Genomic DNA, 17,472 nt, shown 5'->3' with positions numbered 1-17,472 from the left:
CAGTTGTTGGACTCAGCCGTTACAAAATTTTACTGGAATAAAAAAAAAGCAAAGATTAGTCTATCTACTCTTCAGAAAAGTAAATCCAAAGGTGGTCTAGAGGCACCAAATTTTATGTACTACTATATAGCTAACCAGCTACAATATATCGTTCTATGGGCACAACCCAACAGAGACACTAACTGTTGGCTGGAACTAGAACAGAAGGATTGTAATAACCTCAGACTTCTCGATTTACTCTTTATTACAACATCGATTAAGCGACATAATTGTTTTAAAAACCCAATGATTTCCGCCACCCTGACTGCCTGGTGGAAGGCACTAGAAATTACAAAAGCACCAAGGAGCAGAAAGGAATTACACATGTCCACCATCTCTTCTCAGATAATATGTTTATATCATATACATCCTTGCTCCAAAAATACAAAATAAAAAACTGAATTTTTTTTACATTATCTACAAGTTAAAAATATGATAAAGAAAAAAATTCCAACACTTCGGGCTACGCTCCAACCGCCTGTTTTAGCTAAAGATATTAACAAGCTTTCTCCAACAACAACAAAAAAACTTTCAAAAATATATAAGTTACTTTCATATACTGATAAAATGTCTTTACCCATCTCGAAATGGGAGACAGACTTGTCTATAGCACCGGAATCTGACTTTTGGATTCAAGTTTGTGAAAACGCATTTAAAATGACAAAACACACAAATTTACAACTTATCCAATATAAAATTATTCACAGAACATACATTACTCAATATATGATGAAGAAAATGGGACTCTCAGACTCCGACATTTGTCTCCAATGTTTACAAAACACTACAGACACTTATGTTCATGCTTTATGGTTATGTACTCCGGTTGTGTATTTCTGGACTAAAGTCTTAGAAAAACTTTCCGCTATTTTGGACTGTAGGATACCTTTATCTCCAAACTTGTGTTTGCTAGGTGACCTAACAACAATTGACTTACCACATAAACAATTTCAATCTACGCTTGTAGCCCTTACTATCGCAAAAAAAAAACAATTCTTGTTAACTGGAAAAATAAACAAACTCTGAATATCGACCAATGGTCTAACCTCCTCATAAATCACATTTTAATGGAAAAAATATCTGCCTCAAATAAAAACCAAATATCAAAATTTATAGAAACATGGTCTACGTATATAGAATTTTTTAACCTAATTCTGGTTACTTAATTCTGTCTGTTAGTGAGAGCCACCACATCGTGATAACTTATATTGATGTTTCTGCATTTGGCAATTTATTATTATATTATATTATTAGTTTGGGATTTTTTTTAATGGGCTTTAGGTGAACTGATGAATGCACACACGCTCGCATGCGGGCGCACGCACACGCACATGCTCACCCACATAAAAAAAAAATATATATATATATATATATATATATATATATATATATATATAAAATTTAAAATATATATATGTTTTTTTTATTATTTTTTTTTTTAATAAAAAATATAAAATAAAATAAATTAAAAAAATAAAAAATAAAAATAATCTTTGCTACTTCCTGGTCCACAACAGTCACCTCTTCTACTCTTCGTTCTCTCTCATTTTCCTCATTCATCAACTCTTCTAAATACTTTTTCCATCTTCCCATCACACTACTGGCATCTGTCAACACACTTCTATCCTTATCCTTTATTACCCTAACCTGTTGTACATCCTTCCCATCTCTGTCTCTTTGCCTTGCCAACCTGTATAGATCAGTCTCCCTCTCCTTACTATCCAACCTAGCATACAAGTCATCCTAAGCCCCTTGTTTGGTCTTTGCCACTTCTCCTTTCACCCTACGCTGCATTTCCCTGTACTCCTGTCTACTTTCTTCAGTCCTCTCAGTGTCCCACTTCTTCTTAGGTAACATCTTTCTCTGGATCAACTTCTGCACCTCCTCATTCAACCACCAAGTCTCCTTATCTCCTTTCCTTCCAGATGACACACCAAGGAATGTCCCTGATCACATTTGCTGTAGTTGTCCAGTCATCTGGAAGCACCTCCTGACCAACCAGAGCCCGTCTCAACTCCTTCCTGAAAGTCATACAACACTCTTCCTTTTTCAGCTTCCACCATTTCGTCCTCTGCTCTGCCGTCTTTGTCTTCCTTATCACCAGAGTCATCCTACACACTACCATCCTATGCTGTCTGGCTACACTCTCACCTACCACTACTTTGCAGTCGCTGATCTCCTTCAGATTACACCGTCTACAGAAGATGTAGTCTACCTGTGTACTCCTACCTCCACTCTTGTAGGTCACCCTATGTTCCTGCCTCTTCTGGAAGAAAGTATTCACGACAGCAATTTCCATTCTTTTTGCACAGTCAACCACCATCTGTCCTTCTGCGTTCCTCTCCTGGATACCAAACTTGCCCATCACCTCTGTTTCCTGCACCAAAGTGTCCATTGAAGTCTGCACCAATGACAACTCTCTCACTTCTAGGGATGTTTTGCATCATTTCATCAAGGTCCAACCAAAAGATTCCCTTCTCCTCCAGCTCACATCCTACCTGTGGCGCAATACCCACTAACAACATTGATCATCACACCTTCGATTCCTAGCTTCAGGCTAATCATTCTATCTGACACTCTTTTTACCTACAGGATGTTCCTAACAAACTTCTCCTTCACGATAATTCCTACTCTATTGCTCTTCCCATCTACACCATGATAGAATAACTTGAACCCTGCTCCTAAACTTCTAGCTTTGCTCCCTTTTCCACCTGGTCTCCTGAACACACATTATGTCCACCTTCCTTCTCTGCATCATGTCAACCAGCTCTCTACCTTTTCCTGTCATAGTTCCAACATTCAAAGTCACTACTACCAGTCCTATACTTTTTGTGTTCCTCTTCTCTTTCTTCCTACGAACACACCTTTCTCCTCCACTTCTTCGACCAACAGTAGTCCAGTTTCCAACGGCACCCTGTAGGTCAACAGCACCGATGGGAGTCGTTGTTAACTCGGGCCTCGACCAACCCGTTATGGAAGTCATTTATTTGATTCGCATTTTTGATTTGGCCAAAGTTTTTACGTCGGATGCCCTTCCTGACACAACCCTCTGTATTTATCTGGGCTTGGGACCGGCACAAGAAGACACTGGCTTATACCCCCTTGTGGCTACATTTAATTACATAAATTTTCAAGCACTGATTTTTGTTAATGTATTCCAGCACGTCTAATAACAACTTCCTGGTAAATCTGCAATAAGCCTTTCCATATCCACTGGCTTCTCACTTTATTTAAGGATGTGTTTGTTTAAAGCGTTTTTGAGATGTGGCGGCGCTATGATAGGGCCCTAATCCAGAACAAAGCTAATTTGTGTAAAGTGTGTGTATGTGTGGGGAGGGCATGCGGTGGTTTGGAGATGGCCTGTGACAAGAAACAATTGCCCCGAGTATGAGTCTGCCTCTCTGGCGGCCCTTCTCTGTGACAAAGGTGTACTCTTCATGCTATGTGACAAATCTGCGGAGACAAAGAGCATTAGCGGAGGCCATGGTCTGCTCCACTGACTCCGATTGTGGCCCAGTCAAAGAGAATCTAATATGGATTTTAAGAAAAGGAGAGGCAGAGATTAAAATGAAAGAGAAACAATGAACACCTTCCACCGAGGGGGAATTAGCCCAGGGATTGGATAGTGTGTGTGTGCGTGTGTGTGTGTGTGTGTGTGTGTGTGTGTGTGTGTGTGTGTGTGTGTGTGTGTGTGTGTGGTTGTTCTTTGACTTTTTTGTGTTCCAAAAGAACTCCACCAGTTTTGTTTATATACAGACAAAAGCTTAATGCGCTTGTGGTACATAAAAGAAGAGCCATTACACGTCTTGTGTTCAGATTTAATTGTAATAACTCACTTCCATGTCGACTCCAAACTGACGTCAATGCAAATGTGTTCCTGTAGCTCAGGGATTCTGAACTGGTGGATGTTCACTGTTATTTCTGTGAATTGTTTTAAATGTATGGCCTAAATCTGTTTGCATACAAATGTTTACCGTAATTATAACTTTATGACTGAGTTAGCATAGGATAGTAAAATACTGCCGCACATTCCAACTTGCGTACAAATTATGCACACAAAAAAGTTATATTGGCAGTTAAACTAATTTTTAAAAGCACATTTTTGTTTCCAAACATTTCTCAGACAATAACAGTGAAAACTAAGAATGAATAATTATTGTTCAATACAATTTTCTAAACTATGTTAAAGCATTTGGTGAATTTGACAAATCTCAATTTTTGTAAAGATTTTCATCAAAGATTAAAATAACATCCCTATATAAGAAACAGAAAGTGGAAACACTCGATTTTCTTTTGTGGGCCACAAAATGTGATGAGGCGGGCTGGATCTGTTCCCCGGGCCTTGGGCCTTGAGTTCGGCATCCGTGTTCACATGTTTTCAATGTTTGTAATATGGTTTCATTATTGTTTTTAACTCTTTCACTGCCAGACGTTTTCAGAAACGGGTTGTCCCCACTGCCAGCCGATTTAAGCATTTTGAGTGATCTTTCAAGGTCCACAGAAAATGTTGTGTTTGGACTATGGAAACACACATACTACCAAATGAAAGATTGGACTCTCAGCTTTCTTCAGTAATCAACAATAGAAAATGGTTACTTTCACCAAAATTCTCTCTTTTGAAACAAAAAACGGAGAAAAAGAGCTTTTTGTGAAACGATGTTATTTCATGCACTCTAGTGAATTGTACACTTCTTTTTGTCCATGAATGATGCCACAAACACCTAAATAGTGCTTTACTTCTGTAAAACGCTTTCACCAACAATGAAAAAGTGTTTTTTGATTGCAAAATACGTTTTTTTCCATTCAACAGTGTAACAATTTGACAAAACAATTTGGCAAACTATTTACAAATGTGTGCAACTGTGGTACTACTTACAATTATGTGGATGTTTCAAATACAGTTTTTCCTTTTGTAACGCTCTCCTGCGTGCAAGGAGACGCCAGGACTCGCATAACAGTTTACTTTCACTTTCACATTGGTCCGTTTTGCGTGCAAACGTTACACTTTCTTGACGGCCTTTTTTTCCTCCGATGAATATGCATTGGACTCGGGGCACTCTCCGTCGTCCGATCGAACGTCCGCCTGTGCGTGCTCGGTTGTGTTCCGCGTTACGACACCGTCATAGCCGCCGCGTCAGCGGTTCCAATTTCGCCGTCAAGCTCGGATTCACCTTCATCATCATCGAGGATCATCACCGTCGTCATCAATGTACTATTTTAGCGTTGGTCGATGCCTTTCGTCTTGTAAGTGTAGAGCTGCTTGCAAACGCTCGCCATTGCCCGTTCCCTCCTCCATCTAGCTCCATCTAACGTCTTCTACTGCCGCGTCAATGCTTCTCAACCACGGAGTCACCACCCTCATCTTCATCATCGATGATGATCATCGTCGTCAACAATGTGCTTTTTCAGCAATGCTTTTGGGTCTTTGAAAAAAACGTCTCGGGCGTGAGCTCCTCGCGACCGGCCGCCATTTTTCCTTTGTCTTCCATTCTCATCTCCTGCTCGACGCTCTAGCTCCGCCTCTACTGACGCCCACCCGATCTTGTCAAAAGAGAGTCATCGCTGCCCTCTAGGGGCCAAAAATAGTCATTAGGCACAACAGACAGACTTGAAACTTTCACCAGACATGCGGAAGGGTTTCCTCTACCCGTTTCAAAAAAAAAAAAATCATTGGATGACGTCTTTTGACGTCATTGGCAGTGAAGCGTAGGTTTTTACTTGACGTCTTTAAACGCCAGTGGCAGTGAAAGAGTTAACTAGTATGTAGCTTGTATATATGTTGTTGCTGCTATAACCCAGAATTATATAACTTGTGGCACGCCTAATACAAGCATTTCTTTTACGACTGGAATGTGCCCTTTCTTTGCCACGTCAACCCCACCCCACTCCAACACCCAAAGGCCTTCGAGCACCAGTCACCTCAAATTCCTGACCCAGTCACCTCTGGGTGTAAAGATTTCTATCCCCACAGGGTTGTTGTTTTTCTTTTTTCAAAAAGGGGATGGGCAGGCCGACTGTCAGTGGCGCTGGCATCGGAGCACGTCTCAAGACCCTATTCATTCCCACTCGACAGAACAGTCGCCTTTGTCTCTCAGTGGCTGCATCTGAGTTCTCTGCGGCGCTCGAGCAGACGCACACAGGGAGGTAATGTCAAACAAGTTGATAACTTTTGAAAATGACTATTTTTGCTATTTACAGCAAAATAACAACACAGGCAATTAATAGCAAATGCCAGTGGAAGTCTGTATCTGCATTCTATGCGGTTTAAGAGCATTCAAAGATAGAGAGGTAATGTTAAGTTGCAAAAGAGCACTAATGCATCTGTGTGGCTAACAACTCGCTAACTCATTTGTCATTTTTCAATTACAGTACAACCTAGGCACCAATCAGGAGTATGTATTTGTTTTCTATACAGCACTCAAGCATATAATGGCCCATGCACATTCCAAACAACTAACAAATCCGTTCTGTTGCTTTCACAGCTAACCGTCACCACCCACGCACCAGCCAAGCGGGTCAGGCTTGTGGATAAACACGGGGATTTGCCGTCTGTGATGTTTTACGGGCAACACGGGCTTGTCTCCATCGCAGGCAGCCATCTTAAGACGCGCAGAGGCAAAATAAATAACAGAGATGGTGATAATAACTACTCTGCTGCCATTGTCCAATCAGGCGCCGAGCAGACGACAGCGGTCATAATGCAATACTGGGCAACAGAAACAAATCGTCAGAGTTAACCGATAGCAGAGGGGACACACACACAACATACACACTCATAACCTTGAGGGCTCGAGGTCAACAAGTGTATTATTAGCGTCTGTAATTATAGAATTAGCAATATTAACAAATCTGGATTACGCCGCTGCTTTTGGAACGAATATGTGATGTAAACAATGGACCTCTTTATATTCGCGCCACTGCTGTGGGATACTTTCACAGGTTTTTAGGTGTTTAAGATTGAACGTCATTTGTGTACAAGTTGGGAGCCTGCATGAGAGCCTATCAAAGAAAGAGAAACGTGTGTTTATTAGACAAATCAGACCGTGAGTGTGTGTGTGTGTGGTTGCACGCGCTTGTGGTGACATCTGCCGCGGTGTTGGCCAGGAGTTGGAGCGCAGCAGGCTGCAGGAGCCTCAGACTAAGAAGATGAAAGCCGAGGTCACAACCTGGACTGGTGGGATGTGCAGGTACACTCAAAAAACACAAAACACACAAAACAAGAAAGCAACAACGTAAGGAGCGCCACAGAAAAAACACACTCACAGCATGCTATAGGCTTATGGCAAGACCAGGACGAGAGGCCGCGAGCGCGCGCGCGCACGCACGCACGCACGCACGCACGCACGCACACACACACACACACACACACACAGGATGATTTACAAGAGTAAAGTAGACAAAACAAAACAAAGAGACAAAATTGTCTCATTGTGATGGGCGAGTTACTTTAACTACAGGTAGCTTAGTTTACAAATATACCAACACACAAGCATAAAAGGCTTGTTATGAGACATGTTTTCTAAGTGCAAGAGTCAACATTTTACAGCCTGTTTTTTAAAAAATGTATATACAGTAAAGGCCAAAAGTTTGGACACACTTTCTTACTCAATGCATTTGCTTTATTCTCATGACTGGTTACTTTGTAGATTGTCACTGAAGGCATCAAAACTACGTAATAACTGATGTGACGTTATGACCTTAACAACAACAAAAAGTGAAATAACTGAAAACATGTTTTATATTATGGATTCTTAAAAATAGCCAGCTTTGCTCTTGTTACTTTTTTGCACATTCTTGCCATTCTTACCTCTGGGAACTGCTTATAGACTGTTGGAAAACCCTTTTAGGTGACAACCTTTTTAAAGCTCATCGAGAGAATGCAAAAAAAAATGCAAAAAAGTAATCAGAGAAAAGGGTGGCTATTTATTTATGTATTTATTTTAGTATTTTCACTTTTTTTTGTTAAGTACATAATCATGAAAATAATGCAAATGTATTGAATGAGAAGGCGTGTCCAAACTTTTGGCCTGTACTGTATTTATCCACCACAATAATGACTCCATGAATGAAATTATAATGTAGTCAAACAAGGCAAGGACCACAAATGTACAAGCACAAGGCATGATACAGGTCCCAGATCTGCAGACATTGTTACAATTGCCTCTTGTATGATGATCTTGATTAAATGTTCATTTCTGGTCTACATCCACATACAGTATTTGTATGTTATTTGTTTTATATAATTTATCCTGTTTGTCTATGCCTGCACCTAGAATTGGTAAATAAATACAACTGATTGATTTACATTTTTCTCTTTTTCTTATAAGCATAAGGGAGGTGCAGACACGCACTGCGAACTCTTCCGACGGTTCACATGTCTTGGTAGGCACTGCTCTGGTGGTAGAGCAGCAGAGTTTGAAATGAGCTCATTTAAGCTTTAAATGTCGGTGTGGAAAATAATGTCTATGAAGTTATTACCATTGTTTTAAACGTTGGTTTATGTTAACAGGGAAGCGTTCAGTTTGGGTACCTGGCTGTTTGGTTTGTTTGAGACCTCTTTGGGCATCAGTGCTCCATGTCAATGGGTGAATTGAGAGAGCTACACCTACCACCTGTTTTTTCATGATGGTGAAAAGGGAGGTGACTCTTAACACAAATACTTACAAAATGCAGACTAAGGCCCCTTCCAGACGGAAGCAAAGTCGGCTTCGTTTCTCAAACAAATCTCGTACACAGAAGCATTTCAAGACTTGCGTGTGTACAAAGGAAGACGCTGAGGACATTCAACGGCTGTAATGTAAATGCCAAGTCGGGAGTGGCGCTGTAGTGCAGCCACAGGGAGTTAACGGAAAGCGTAGAAGAATCAGTGAAGACAAACACTTATTTTTCCTAAGTTTATTGCAATCTACAGAACAAACATGGCTTTGCATGTATCAAAACAACATGAAAGACAAATACAGGAGAAGTGACAATGGCGGGTGATTTAAGCACAAGACCGCTTGTTGAACGTGGGAATAAAGAAGCAAAATATTTTGCTGCAAAAGCATAAGCAAGCTAGGGAGGCTGCGCAAAACGACTATGACGCGGCTATCCGCCATTGTTGTTGACAGACTGACAGCTTGCAGGCAAACACGTGAAAATTGGCGCATACGTCATCAATCTGTGACAATGCGTCGTCATAGAGCTGCGACCATTACATCATCACTAGAGAAGTATCCTGCATATGGTGTCCAGACGGACGCATACGGGGCACGTTTTTAAATCTTTCCACTCTGGAGCCCGGTTTCAAAAGTGATCCTTTTCAAGCTCTGAAACCGCGCCATCATGTGGACGAACGGCCTAAACGGTAAGAAACTTGTGATTATACATTGAAACTGTCTTTCGTGTGGACGGGGCCTAACAAACACACACAGCAAGTGACACACAGACACACACAGACCTCGTGGTGGCCCAGCAAGTCAGCAGACCGGCCATGTGACAGAGGTGGTGCGGTGTGGATTAGGGATGCGGTAAGCCTATTAGGGTGATTGGGAGGGACCACCCGGCCTCTACAGCCACCTACTACACCCCCCCCATCCCGGAGAATAAATTTTGCCCCCCCGACAACACGCAGACGATTGAATGATTGTGCGACAAAACTGTGTGCGTGCGTGCGTGTGTTGCCCGCATGGGGAGGGTCCACCAGGGGGGGTAATTAGCAGCATCTGTTGCCTCTCCTCAGGGTGATTAATTAAATTAATTTTCAAAGCACACACACACAGAAACACACACAATTATTTACATGCTTTGAAGAACAGCACATGTATTATTTAAAATTAGCACACATGAGCAGGGGAAATAAATAAATGAGGCCTTTGGAGCCCCCAAACTACTTAAGAAATGGGCAGAATAAGCAAAAGGTGAAAACTTTGGAGACGGTGTGCGCGTGAGGCACTCGAGTGCAAATTAATCCCAATTTGTCGGGCGCAGCGCAAAAAGGAGGAAACTTTTGGGATTTCATACTTCATACCAGCTTTTGTCACTTTTGCGTGAATTGCAGAGGGCTGAAATAATTGTGTTTTCCACTCTCAGAGGCCCGCTCGGTGCTCACAAGCAACTGGCCTACGTAATGTGCTCCCCCTGCCACGGAAGAAAGGGGATACAATGCAGGATGTGTATGTGAAATGTGTGTAGGTGTGAGGATGGTTTGCGGATGGGTGTTTGTGTATCATTACCAAGTGGGCACACCAACAGTGTGCGACTGTGTGATTTGAAAATGGCTTAAATGGAGTCAGAAGCATGACACGAGATGGATGCCTTGAGTGTAGTAGCGGACAGAAAATGGCCGTTATTGTAGGTATAATGGTGCACTTCTGTCAATTAAACAGCAACAGCAATACATACAATATTTTATAATTCTGTCAACAATAATGATTATGTATTGCGGTACATAATTCAATACAAAAAGAACTATAAGACAATTTGCAATAGAAAAGTAGTGCTGTGGCGCCATTTGCTGTATCTTGGTGGCTCTATGTTGAAGTGAGGGAAGTAGCTTTTATTAGACATGCCAAAGCCCTGCCTTACAGAAAAGCAGTGTTTTGGTGCCAAACCATTTGATATTTATAGGTAATTATAAAGCTTTCTTGATGGGTGTCAGTTACTTGCAGTATTTCACTATTCGCATCAGTTCTCGAACCAGACCAAGTACTAGTCTGTAAATGGTGACAAAATATCAATACCGTATCATAAGAGACAATGATATATTAGACATTAACACCCTTACCTACTTCCTTGATGAAAAATCAAGGCCTTCATTTTAGGAAGTCAGATTTAAAGCTTTTTGAAACATTTCCAGGATCTAAGGACAGTGTGTCAATATATGATGTTTTTGTATGTTTGTGTGTAAGAGGTTTATATTATCCAGCGGAGTGAAAAATCAATGTATGAGTTGTAAAAGAGTGTTTCAATGTATATTCAACTCTTAAAATAACACAGGTTCAATATATGCTGCAAAAATCCCCTACCACAAAAGTGAAGTTACATTGAAATCGATTTTTTTTCTGGTTGATATGCAGATGCCTGAGCACGTCCATCAGCACAATGCCTTCAAATAGAGCCGTCTAATCTTTGTGGGCTCGCAATTTGCCCACCTTTTTGATAATGTGCACCTATTTGAAAAGGGGTGAAAAGGAAGGGTAGCGTGCAATTTAGAGATACTGCCGCGCCGCCACTTATACGGGCCGACACCTCTCTGACTTGTCGTCCTACGGCTTGCCCTCACTTGATTATGCGATTGGCCTTGGCAGAGGAACAAATAGTCAAGGGGGGGCGGGGTGGGGCAGTGTTTGACACTGCCTTTTTCAATGACAAAATACAATCTTAGCGGCGCCGATAATTCAACGGGAGGGATTAGCCTCCCGCGAGTTTGGGCCTCCCCCACCGCCAGATTAAAACGAAGCCGGAGCGTGGGGATCTTAATTTCATCATCTCCGGCATTGGGGCACAATGGCGTATTCTTCGCTTTTCCCCTCAGTCGTCTGATGAGGGGTTGAGGAGAGCTCACTTCTACTGCAGCCATATTCATTCACAAGGACCGGCTTCAGATGGCACCACATTTAGGTACCTGACTGTGTGTGAACACAGCTGTCTTTAAAATACCCAAGTACATGGGAAAACAAGAAATAAATGAAAATAAAAAATACATCAAACGTGTTAAAGTACTTTAGCACATACTGTACAAGAAAGTGGACAGTCAAGGGATATGAACGTCTAAATGAAAGCAGGCCACATTTGGCCTAATTATAAGAGTAGACTACACCCTGGTGGTCAAATTGTACACAGCACTGATTTCTGATCCTTTTAATGGGGTCTTTTAACTGACTTACTGTATAGTTAGTAGATGAGGGGCAAAATCAATACTGTTGCTGTAGTGTACAGAGATTACTCTGATTTGTATTTATAACTTGTTTTGATCCAAATCAGTTTTAATCATTTTTTAACAATCTTTTTTTTATTTTTTTTATTGGACACGTACGTCACTATTGCGTCAGGAAAACAAAATTATTTATTTTTTAATTGATACGTTTCATGTCTTTGATTTTTGCTATTTTTTAATGTGTTTTATGTGTTTTTCCATCTCCACTTACATGTCATTGATATTACGTTATGGATATTAAAAAATATATCAATGTTGTAAAACAACAGCCCAGCCCTACTTTATTGATAACAATCTACATTGGGTTTCTTATTAAGTTCAAGCATTTATTGTTGAAACCATCCATATTCGAGAGTCCTTGTCCTAATTGGATCCACAGTAAGCAGGAGCCCAGCTGACTTTGGATGAACTAAGTGCAGTAAATCCTGGACTGGTCGCCAGCCAATCACAGGGCACATTAACATTCACACCTAACCACATAACTTCAACATTACAAAGGTCTACTAGCTCGAGCTAAAGGGCAATGCAAAACGCCATGGATGAACTTAAAAAAAACGCACGCACGCACACACACACACACAAACAATCGTGCCACAGCACACACACACATACAGACAATCGTGCCACAACACATGTACAAATATTATACTCAGAGACATATTCTTTATCCGCTGTGAAAAAAGATTAATATTACTGCATCTTACTGAGCTTAGTCAATCTTCTTTGTGTACTATTATGCAAGTATTATATTGCCCTCTTGTGGCCAACATGCACACACCAGAAGGAGCAAACCAAAAATGAAATAATGATGCTCAAACTGTTTAATTCTTTACATTCTATTGAATTACAAAATAGTTACTTTCTACTTTGTCTTACAGCACTTTATAAATAAATGTGCTGTTATTATTAAATGTTATTTCCGTATGTTTTAACAAAGTATAATAGAGAAGCATGCCATTTTTGCAATTACAAAACATTTTATTTTACATTTTCTTTTTCTTTTCTGGAGCTGTCAACTGATCACCACCTGGTGGTGTGTTGGCTCCGATGGTGGGCGAAGATGCCGGTCAGACCTGTCAGACCCAAACGTATTGTGAGGGTTTGCTGGGAACGTCTGGCGGAATCCCCTGTCAGAAAGAGTTTCAACGCCCACCTCAGGCAAAACTTCTCCCTTGTACCGGGGTAGGCGGGGGACATTGAGTCTGAATGGGTCATGTTCCGCGCCTCCATTGTCGAGGCAGCCGATCGGAGCTGTGGCCGTAAGGTGGTCAGTGCCTGTCGCAGCAGCAATCCTCGAACCCGCTGGTGCTGCGATTGCTGTAAGGGATGCCGTCAAGCTGAAGAAGGAGTCCTATCAGGCCTTTTTGGCCTATGGGTCTCTAGAGGCAGCTGACAGGTACCGGCTGGCCAAGCGGAACGCGGCTTCGGCGGTCGTTTAGGCAAAAACTCTGACATGGGAGGAGTTCGGTGAGGCAATGGAAAACAACTTTCGGACGGCTTTGAGGAAATTCTGGTCCACCATCCGGCGTGTCGGGAGGGGAAAGCAGTGCACCATCAACACTGTGTATAGTGGAGATGGGGTGCTGCTGACCTCGACTCGTGACGCCGTGAGTCGGTAGGCAGAGTACTTTGAAGTCCTCTTCAATTCCACCGACGTCTTCCTTTGAGTAAGCAGAGTCTGGGGACTCTGGGGTGGGTTCTCCTATCTCGGGGTTCGAAGTCACTGAGGTGGTTGGAAAGCTCCTTGGTGGCAAGGCCCTGGGGGTGGATGAGATCCGACCTGAGTTTCTATAGAATCTGGATGTTGTGGGGCTGTCATGGTTGACACGCCTCTACAACATCGCGTGGACATTGGGGATAGTGCCTCTGGATTGGCAGACCGGGGTGGTGGCCCTTTTTAAGAAGGGGGATCGGAGGGTGTGTTCCAACTATAGAGGGATCACATTCCTCAGCTTCCCTGGTAAGGTCTATTCATGAGTGCTGGAGAGGAGGGTCCGTCGGGAAGTCGAATCTCGGATTCAGGAGGAGCAGCGTGGTTTTCGTCCCGGCCGTGGAACAGTGTACCAGCTCTCACCCTCTGCAGGGTCCTCGAGGGTGCGTGGATTTAGAGAAGGCGTTCGACCGAGCCCCTTGATACGGGCTGTGCGGTCCCTGTACGACCTGTGCCAGAGCTTGGTCCGCATTGCCGGCAGTAAATCGGATTTGTTTCCAATGAGAGTTAGACTCTGCCAAGGATGCCCTTTGACACCAATTCTGTTCATAACTTTTATGGACAGAATTTCTCGGCGCAGCCAAGGCGTTGAGGGGGTCCGGTTTGGTGGCCTCAGCATTGCATCTCTGCTTTTTGCATATGACGTGGTGCTGTTGGCTTCATCAAGCCGTGATCTCCAACTCTCACTGGAGAGGTTCGCAGCCGAGTGTGAAGTGGTTGGGATGAACATCAGCACCTCCAAATCCGAGACCATGGTCCTCAGTCGGAAAAGGGTGGCGTGCTCTCTCCGGGTCGGGGATGAGATCTTTCCCCAAGTGGAGGAGTTCAAGTATCTTGGGGTCTTGTTCACAAGTGAGGGCAGGATGGAGCGGGAGATCGAGAGGCAGATCGGTGCTGCATCTGCAGTGATGCAGACTCTATATCGGTCCGTTGTGATGAAGAAGGAGCTGAGCCGAAAGGCGAAGCTCTCGATTTACTAATCGATCTACGTTTCTATCCTCACCTATGAGGACCCACAGCTCATGACCAAAAGAACAAGTTCCCGCATACAAGAGATAGGGTGAGAAGCTCGGTCATCCTGGAGGGACTCAGGGTCGAGCCGCTACTCCTCCGCGTTGAGAAGAGCCAGCTGGGGTGGCTCGGGCATCTGGTTCGGATGCCTCCTGGACGCCTCCCTGGAGAGGTGTTCCGGGCATGTCCCACCGGCAGGAGGTACCGGGGACGACGCAGGACACGTTGGAGAGACTATGTCCGGGAACGCCTTGGGATCCTGCCGGAGGAACTGGTTGAAGTGGCTGGGAAGAGGGAAGTCTGGGCATCCCTCCTAAAGCTTCTGCCACCGCGACCTGACCTCGAATAAGCGGTAGAAGATGGATGGATGGATGGATTGATGGATTGATTTTCTTTTAATTTTATTTTGTTGGTACTTTGGGGGAGCTGAAATGGTTTAATAGCAATTCCATTCAATTCAATGGGGAAAATGTTCTGCGATACAAATGTTTTAAGGTGTAAGTGTGCTTCCTTAACAAATTTAACTCTTACGTCAAGGCCCCACTGTAACGCAAAATTTTAACAAAACCTCTTTGGCAGAAGAAACAAATGCTTTGCAATTTCTTTGCCGGAATTTTTTTTTATAAGCAACAAGGACAATGAAAATGTGGCAGCATTCCATCACGGTGAAAGGTGCACAAGCAATTTTTGTGCTGTCATCAAAGTGGTCATTAGTCAGGTATGCAAAGACCAGCCCAGAAGAATTCACACCGCCTCTTTTTGCTCTCGTCCTCTTACACATCTCCCACGCTCTGACCGCAGAATGGCGGCTGACCTGCTTGTCATGTCTACCTTCTATCAAACACGAGAAGCCAACCCCCCACACACCTTAACCCCCCAAGCACTTTCTTATGTTGTCTGTTTGATGTGCACAAAGTAAGTGACGGGGGCAGAAGGGTCAAAGCGCCAGCTCACCTAGCATTCTTCATCTGTCGCAGACATTCTTGGAAACACGTCTGAGCCCTATCATAGAATTGAGACACTTCTTTCACACACCAAATAAATATTTTTGTCAACGTCACCTTGCCTCGTTTGTATACACAAGACAAAAAAGACCGTAAGAGAGCTGGAAGGTTAGCTGCAGTTACTCTTTGACAAGACATAGGGACCGTTCATTTTACGGTCATATGTTGGACACTTCAAATTGATATTATTACAAACTGAATCCGTTATTTTCACATTAGCAGGACTATGATTTCTGGGAGGTTAATGCAAGAAAAAAAAAGTTTCAAAGCTTATTTGCTTAGCATCAGGAGAAATAGAGCAAATCCCACATGGGGGAAAACACAAAAATCATATTTTATTTTGAATCATTGATTTGAATTATTTTGTCATTTGCTTTTCCTATTACTAAAATGAAAAAAAAAAAATCTGTAAAAATAGTTGGAGATTAGAGATCTCCTACATCAGGATGTGGGAAATTAAAGGGCCAAAAAGGAAAGTCGGAAAAGATTCTACAGAATGTTAGGCACTGTAAACAAGGCTACCGGGTTACTACTAGGCAGCAACCAATCGCACCTTTACATTTGTGGTTCAGATGTAAAGAAAGAAAAAGACATCTGTTGTTTTTTAATGAATATAAAGTGCTAAATAAATATTCTTCCAGAAGACATATTACCAAACAATATTGGTTATTAAAAAACATGTAATTGACAAATAACACACACACCTTACATCAGCAACTGATGTGTAATAGCACTTTGTGACCACATGATGGCAGAACCTGTATGTCTGATGGAAAGTAAACTTACCTTTTAAGTGTATAATGAAGCTTGGTAGACATGAAGTACAAAAAAACGAAGACAGTGTCAATTCAGCTAATATGTAAGATGACTCACGTTTTCAATGACAAACGTCCATTCTTTGTCTTCAAACTCCTCAGCGTGAGGGTCCTGCAATGGCACAGAGAACTGTTATCATTAATTTGAAAAAAAATACAACAGTAAAGTGTTCAGCTTTTCACAATGTAACTGTACGAAGTTTATTTCTGTCTGGAAACAAAGGAAGCACATAGTCTGGGGTGTAACCCACCTCTCATCCGTGTAGCTCTCAAAAGCACATTGAATACATGTTCAAGTCCCATTGAATGGATGGTGTGATGATACATCCCAAACTAACTGACCATAAACTTCACACCAGTGTTTGGAATTAAGTTCATATGACGAATACTTGATTTATTCACGCAGCACAACATTATTTACAGTAATGCAAAAGTAAATACTTGTTTCTATAAGCGCCCTGCGATTGGCTGATGACCTGTCGAGGGCGTGTCCCTCTTGTTCAAACTCAGTTCACCTGTCACCTAACGAGTAAAAACGCTACAAAAAATGGATGGACATGTACACACTTGTGTAAAATGACTTTTCTGACTATGGCTTATAAACAATATTTCTTACTGTCAAGTACAAGGGTTGGACAACACACACACCTATCAAACTGACGGACACACTTTTGAGTTGCTGGTATCCTAATATTTTAAGTGGAGGACATTGTTGAATTAGTCACAAGCAAATTGGCAATCAACAAGGGTAATGTACGACATGCGAGACAAAAATGTACAACAACAAAAAAGGTACCTTAAAAAGAGTGACTGTGATTTCAATGTTCTCCGGTACGGGCCACACCACTACACCTCGATAGGGGTTTTTGATGCCAGGCTGCCAGCTGTGAGACTGCAAGCCAGGATAAACACAATCAGCATTTACTTACAGGGACTGACAAATAATTGTCCCGAATCTCAACCAGTCCAAAGTCG

General features: G+C 42.3%; 1 protein-coding gene across 7 annotated transcripts in view; it reads right to left on the bottom strand.

The window, feature by feature from the left end:
- Positions 1–17,472, bottom strand: part of ehbp1 (EH domain binding protein 1) — a 202,263-nt gene that overhangs the window by 156,778 nt on the left and 28,013 nt on the right. For 5 of the 7 annotated variants that reach the window (XM_077582804.1, XM_077582805.1, XM_077582808.1 and 2 more), the window contains exons 4-5: positions 17,294–17,389; positions 16,556–16,609 (exon numbers count right to left, since the gene is read on the bottom strand). In XM_077582804.1, the coding sequence (XP_077438930.1) occupies positions 16,556–16,609; positions 17,294–17,389 (150 nt within the window). Of the gene's footprint in view, positions 1–15,632; positions 15,681–16,555; positions 16,610–17,293; positions 17,390–17,472 lie in introns of those variants that run through there. The other 2 variants (XM_077582810.1, XM_077582809.1) reach the window with 2 other exon arrangements.

This window comes from Vanacampus margaritifer, chromosome 12, assembly GCF_051991255.1.
Source record: "Vanacampus margaritifer isolate UIUO_Vmar chromosome 12, RoL_Vmar_1.0, whole genome shotgun sequence".
Taxonomy (NCBI): Eukaryota; Metazoa; Chordata; class Actinopteri; order Syngnathiformes; family Syngnathidae; genus Vanacampus; species Vanacampus margaritifer.
This window is presented reverse-complemented; position numbering and strand designations above follow the sequence as displayed.